This window comes from Pseudoliparis swirei, unplaced genomic scaffold (genome assembly GCF_029220125.1).
Source record: "Pseudoliparis swirei isolate HS2019 ecotype Mariana Trench unplaced genomic scaffold, NWPU_hadal_v1 hadal_166, whole genome shotgun sequence".
In the NCBI taxonomy this organism is placed as follows: domain Eukaryota; kingdom Metazoa; phylum Chordata; class Actinopteri; order Perciformes; family Liparidae; genus Pseudoliparis; species Pseudoliparis swirei.
Window position 1 is genome coordinate 1802 of NW_026613402.1, and position 6855 is coordinate 8656.

A 6855-nucleotide genomic window follows, 5' to 3' on the forward strand; every position below is an offset into this window, starting at 1 on the left:
AATATGAATAACATATTAGCGATAACTTCATCACTACACACAAAAAGCACAAATAAAATATATAATGGAGCAATGCAATGATTTCTAACATTTCCAGGTAGTTGTAAATGTGCAATAGGAGTATAGTTACTTAATTTTCTGATCTTAATTACAGTGATGACATTGAAAAGTAACAACCGCATGTAAATTAATTCCATGGCATTGACATTATTTAGTAAAAAAAAAAAAATGTTTCAAATGCTGTCCATTCACTTGTAATGTTGACTATTTTGGTTTGGGGTAACTGCAACCAATAGAATATTAAAGCGGAATTGAACTATCCCTTTAATCGCCACATGGAGTTCACGACCCCCGTGGTGCAGGTGTCACCTGGAGCTGGTTTTGCTTTTATTCCATGGTTCCTAAATATATGTCGAACGTTGTCGTACTGAGGACCCAGAAAAAGACATATATTGGACCACAGACTCTCATCTAACAAGACCACGGGCATAATTTAAAACAGATTCTGACAGCTCCTAGTTTCATTTCAGCCGCCTCTCTGCGCATACTTGCGTTTTCTCCCACCACTTTGGTTGCAACCATTATTTTTTAGAGCAGGGGTATAGGTATTTTCTAGGATTTAAAAACGTTAAATACAACAAATTATTGTGAAATATAATGAATGAGTTATTTTATTATCTCATATAATGAAAGTTATTTTCCAAAAAACACATGCAAATAAACCCCAGAGATTAATTTCGTACATGTTCTAAACTAATGCGTCCCCTGCTCTGTGGTTCCGTCTTTTACCGGAAGAGTCCGTGTTTACTGGGCAGCTTTCGCTCCACGTTAGCGTCGTTGACTTGCCGAGAAGTGAACAGGAATATATCTTACGTGTTTTTAACCCAGAGTTTGAGCATATTTTCATTTTTTTAAAGCACGGCAGTCACCGCGTCGCGTTTGGCACGATTGCTTGAGAGGCGGAAGTGCCTCTGACGCGCGGAGCAATGACGAGCTGGCCAATGTAGCGCCGAGGTTAGCTAGCTAGCTAACAACACAGCAGCGGTACATCCACCACAGGTAACGCCAAGACTGCGTCCTCTGCGCTCAACCGACTGACAGCATCGCATGCCTTAAATCACGTTTGACTCGTCTCCCTCTGTCCCCCCACACACACACACACACACACCACCACCACCACCACCAGGGATAAGCGCGGCCATGGGTGCGGAGAGCAGCGCGGTGCGGAGCTGCACCCTGGAGGAGCCGCTCCTGACCCTGCCCTCCGGACTCACGATGCACTCGGCCATGCTCCAGGATGGAAAGCCCGCATCCGTGTTTGTTCACGAGCGGGGAAACGAGGACAAAGTCAACAAAGCTGCTCAGGTAGTCGAGTCGAAGCCGTTTCATACAGAACCCACGCAGGCTGTGGTTGCTTTAGCAGGTGTCACGTTAGTTAGAGTAACGTTAGCTCAGGAGTTCTTGTTTGAGGTGTGTGTACACACACGTGACGTAGTCCTCAGAGGCAAATGGTGAACGATTGGACTGCAGCATTATCTGTGCAGTCTTTCTGCTCGCCTCATAATCATCACATAATCATATGTATGTATACCACCTGAATATGTCTTCATACTCTCCGTTGACAGACGTGTGTACTGCATTGCTAATTGGGGGGTGTTGGCACTCATGCTGCATCATCAGTTCCCACTCATAGGTTTTTTTCCATCAGCTGACATTCACTTCTTTTTCTTCTTTTTTTTGCAGCATCTGAAGACTTTGAGGCACCCTTGTCTGCTGCGCTTCCTGTCCTGCTCGGTGCAGGACGGCGGCATCCATCTGGTGACGGAGCGTGTGCAACCTCTGGAACTGCTGCTGGACAGTCTCTCCCCAGAGGAAATCTGTGCTGGCATCTACGACCTCCTGCAAGCGCTCGTGTTTCTGCATGAGAGGGTGAGCAAAAGACGATTTGAAAGTCCCCTCTGAGAAATTGTCTTAATATAATGAGAGACTTACACAGTAATGGAATGTGATCAAGTTTTTTGTTGCTGATTGTATGTTTGTGTTAATTGCCTGCTTTTTAAAATGTCCTAATTTGCAGGACGCTGTCTTACTCTTCTAAGCGTGTCCATCATTTGACAGCATATCTTGCTTTTTCTAATTTTTTAATTTGTTGTTTAAATGGCCAATTTTAACATCGGGCCAAAGGACAACAAATGAAAATGAGCCTTTTGGCTGAACATCGTTTACAGTGATGTGCAATCAATGTTCACTGTTCCTGAGAATACTTTAAAATACGGCACGGATAAGTTCCTGAATTGTATTCCTTAACCACCAGGGCAAATCAAGCCACAACAACGTCTGCATTTCATCTGTATTTGTCAGTGAAGATGGTCATTGGAAACTGGGAGGGATGGATACCGTCTGCAAGTTCTCTGAAGCTACGCCTGAGGTAAGAGACCAAATAATGAATAGAATGTATAAGATGCAATCTGTGTTTAATTCAGGGTTCTTACACATGTTGACCAATGGTTTTCCATGACTTTTAACCAAATTTCCATGACCAAACTGAAATCTCGGTATAAACATGAACAATTTAGAAAATCTTGCGTATTGAGAGCGTACGCCGGCTTACATTTTGAGCGTCTTTCTTCAAAAATGTTTTAATTATTTCAAACACGGCGTAAATGAACCTGTGATTATAACAAATTTCCATGACTTTTTCAAAACTTTTATGATTTAAATTTTTTTCCATGACTTCTCCAGGCCTGGAAATGACCATTTTAAAATTCCATGACTTTTCCAGGTTTTCCATGACCGTACGAACCCTGTTAATTCAAATTTTTTGTAGGTTCTTCCAAAAATGAAAAGCACCTGGGTCAGATATTTGAAGACCGACTTTGCGTCTCAGTTTTATGTTTTAATTTGACATTTTCTTCAACTCCTCAGTTTCTCGCGAGCATTCACAATGTGAGAGAAGCCAGCTGCGTTCCCCCAGAAGAGCAGGTAAGCAGCTTCATGGTTGTGTTGGGGGGGGAAAGGAAGAACTTTTGGTTCACAAGTTCTCATGAAACATGTTGTCGACAGGTCGAGGGCTTTAAAACGCTTCCGGATCAAAATGCTCACTCTCGGGACTGTTACGCTTTTGGGAAGTTGGTGGAGACCCTCGTGTCTCTCCTGAATAGCTATGGTGAGTAGCCTAATGTCTGCAGCCGTGTATCGATGCCTACAGGGAGCTTCTCTTACACGGCTTCATCCCACTCTTTCCTCTGTTTCAGTGTCACAGGAGCTGTCTGACAGTCTGACCAAGACCCTGCAGACGGGCCTGCTGAACTCTGACCCCTTGTCTCGACCCCCACTGAGCTCCCTGCTCACTCATGACTTTTTCCGGTGAGTGGCTTTAGGTTTGTTTGTTCGCTCTTAGTGGTAATTAGTGACGCGAGTTTTCTAAAGCAATACATATTTCTCTTTGAATAGGAATGACTTTCTGGAAGTGAGGGATTTTCTGAAGAGCCTGACCTTGAAGATGGAAGAAGAAAAGAACGAATTCTTTAAGTGAGAATATGATTCTTTTTCTACTAATGTAGTGCACTCTCTTGTAATCAGTGCAGTGTTCATGAACAACTGTATCATATTATCATGGGACATGTCTTGTCTTCCAAGGCAGTCCACACTTTAAGTTATGTATATTACACTCCTAATTTAATTGTTTTGGTATAGTTGTATACATCAATAAGTATGAATTCCCTTAATGAAATATTGTATTATTTAACTATACCCCATCATATGCTCATTCTGTGTAGGTTTCTTCTCGACCGGGTCCAGAGTCTCCCCGAAGAGCTGATAGCTTCACGCCTTGTCCCCAAACTCCTCAACTCTCTTGTGTTTGCCGAACCCATGGCTGTCAAAAGCTTCCTGCCTCATCTTCTAAGGCCAAAGAAGGGTAGACTGGCATTGTGTTCAACCCTCTGTGACTGATAATCACTTCTTATAATCTTATGAATTTCTTTCCAAAGACAAAGAAGCATTCTGTAGCTGTCATGCTCAATTGTTGTGTGAAACGGCATCAGGTCGTCGCTCATCGTGTCTCTTTTATTTTTTTATTTGTGCCCGTGTTCAGATTCCAGTGGTGGTGGTAACGATGAAGAATGCCTGCTCTCTGTGGCCCTGTACCGTAAGCATGTGATTCCTCAGATTGTCAAGCTCTTCAAGGTCAAGGAGGCCCACATCCGGGTCGTTTTGCTGACTCACATGCACATCTACGCTGAGTTCTTCTCCCACGATGAACTCAAGAACCAGATCCTACCTCAGGTGGAGTGACCAACAGTTCCCCCGACTTTTACACTTTGAGATCAACAAACATCACTGAGCTCAATACAAATAAAATAAAAATGAGTTTGACTTTCTGGGAGAGCGTAACTGCTTTTTGAATGTTGAGTCATATAAAAGCATAACCACTCATGTCTGAGCATGATGTAAGTGACATATGAATGTATATGTCTGTATTTCCACCATGTAAACTGTGTGGGCCCCAAGAAGTCTTGCTGTTGCAATACTAGAGCTAATAGTAAATAGAAAAACACATTACTCATGTAGATCGAGCTTAGAGTGGGTGCAAGCCTGGGTCACTTCAAAATGTTGAACTGTTCTTTCAACATCAAAAAATTTATTATAATGTGTAAGATATAAGTGTTGCATTTGACTTTAAATGTCATCCTGCAGTTTTGTCTTATTCGCCTTTTTGTTTTTGTTGTTGCTGGCTGCAGGTTTTGTTGGGAATGAGGGACACCAGTGATTCGCTGGTTGCCATGACTCTGCAGAGTCTGGCGGTGTTGGTGCCCTTGCTCGGGGCTCAAGTGGTGGTCGGCGGAGACAGGTCCAAGGTCTTCAAACGCACCACACCCAACTTCACAAGGTCGACAGAGGTCACCCCTGAAAGTAAGCACCACTGACATCTATCAATCATGACCAGAACAAGGAGACGTGCCGACTTGTATCAATTATGTTTATGTCCATATATACATCAATATATTAATAAGTTGTTAATAGTAAATGGCATTCTTTAAAAAAAACTTTTGTGAAATTATATGATACAGCTTCTTCTTTTTTTTTTGGGGACATACCATCTTGAGACTTTTAAATTATTTGTTATGATGAACTATACTACTTAATTTTTTTATGAAATGCTGTACAATGGCTTTTTTATTTCTTTATACTATTAAGACTTAATGACAATTTTTCAACAGATGTTTATTCAATAGTCATTCTATGAATTTATAATGTACTACATTCTGACTTTTTTTATGACTAACTATTTTTTTTAATGGCATTTTAAATTACTTTTGGGTGTTTGGATAAGCTGACTGTATTAAATAATACACGGCATTCATTTTGTCCACTTGTTTTCTGAGTGGACCAGTTCAAACTAGAAAATCTGGATTTTAATAAGTGAATATCACTCTTGTGATATACATTGGGTGAACACTAATCTTTCCTCTGTTCTTCAGCTTCACCTGTCCATATCGTTGGAGGCTGCCACCCTCATGTGGCCCAACCTTCAAAAGTCTTGAATCTGTGCCCCAGACCACCAGAGACCAAAGGCCTGGTCCTGGGTCACATGGGCAGCTTAGCAGGGAGTAGGGAGATGCCACAAAGTGACCCGCAGCCAATAAAATCAGGTATGACCCCCTTCCATCCTTTTTATATTTTGTATTCCAGTTTTTATTTTGTCTGAATCGCAGTCTCTTTTTTATTTGGGTATTTATAAACTATTTTTTTTCTCTACATCTTTCAGATGTCAGTAGACAGATTTCTCTCCCGTTAAATGGCTTTCACCAGGACAGTGAGATGGAGCCGCTGTCTTACAGCCCAGAGCAGACCGGCGGACGAGAGGGTCCAGTGGAAGACTGGCCTGACTGGAGCGACTCCGAAGAGAACGAGAAAAGAGACGGGCAGGCGGTCCAGATCCACATTCAGGCCTCGGAGAGAGAAGATCCAGGCGGCAGCGGCGGCAGTGGACTGCCACTCTCGCACGCCAACATGAACGAGGAGCCGTGGGACGACTTTGAGGGAACCGAACCCACCTCGGATCTTTCCCCTACGGCTCCTTTATCAGACCCGGTTATACTCGCACCACCCAGAGGGGGCGCTAACAGACCTGCTAATTCTGCTCCTGAAGCACTGAAACTGGGCTCCTCCAAACCGCTCAAATTGACCTCAGCACTGCGACAATCCGCACAGAGCACAACCGCGTCCTCGCTGGGCGACGGCTGGGCTCAAGACGACGGAGACGCGGAGCAATGGCACAACCCATTGAACCCCAAGACCAAACCTACAGTGTCACGGAGGATTAGTGGCCGAGGAGGTCTGGGGGAGGAGTTCACCATTAAGGTGAAGCGAAAGGAAGCGCCAGACCCCGACCTGGATTTGTTTGCAGACATGGTGCCGGACATCAAACTGTCCTCTCCGGCTCTGCTGCCGCTGGACCAGAGCGGAGCGAGTGATGCCGGACTATCGGAAAACTGTAACTCTCTGCAGGCTGACTCGACCATCGATGCCGTGACGCTCACCGCCAGGTTCGCAGTGGACAACCTGACTGAGGTGGGTGGGGTTTTCATACAGACATTTAAATATGTTTAAAGCAGCCATTTCTTATAACTGTCAACGACTTCACTCAAAACAAAATATTTTTCAACTATAATCTTTTTGACATCGAAACCGAGTGGGAACCTTTTTCTCTTGTGGTCCCTCAAAAGGCAACAATGCTTATCAAAGGCTCCTTTTAAGTGTCCGAGTTGTGAGGAATTTTTCCTCCGAAAGACAAACGGGATTGAAACTGTAGCAGCTTTTTGTCATGAGTTACAAGTTTATAGTCTGCTT

At 43.5% G+C, this 6855-nt stretch overlaps 1 protein-coding gene across 1 annotated transcript; it reads left to right on the forward strand.

Annotated features, from left to right (window-relative positions):
* The first annotated feature begins 799 nt into the window (after positions 1-799).
* On the forward strand, positions 800-6798 carry scyl3 (SCY1-like, kinase-like 3). The gene is made up of 13 exons (XM_056411225.1): positions 800-1059; positions 1187-1365; positions 1744-1929; positions 2315-2428; positions 2926-2982; positions 3064-3166; positions 3255-3366; positions 3454-3531; positions 3780-3919; positions 4097-4287; positions 4743-4914; positions 5484-5654; positions 5771-6798. The coding sequence occupies exons 2-13, from the start codon at positions 1201-1203 to the stop codon at positions 6613-6615; spliced, it is 2334 nt and encodes a 777-aa protein (XP_056267200.1). The 5' UTR covers positions 800-1059; positions 1187-1200; the 3' UTR covers positions 6616-6798.
* Positions 6799-6855: the final 57 nt, after the last annotated feature.

Coding starts and splice junctions, on each gene's coding strand:
- scyl3 (XM_056411225.1), top strand. CDS start 1,201: ATGGGTGCGGAGAGCAGCGCGGTGCGGAGCTGCACCCTGGAGGAGCCG. Junction 3,532..3,779: donor GAAAAGAACGAATTCTTTAA/GTGAGAATATGA, acceptor CATTCTGTGTAG/GTTTCTTCTCGACCGGGTCC. Junction 5,655..5,770: donor CCCGCAGCCAATAAAATCAG/GTATGACCCCCT, acceptor TACATCTTTCAG/ATGTCAGTAGACAGATTTCT.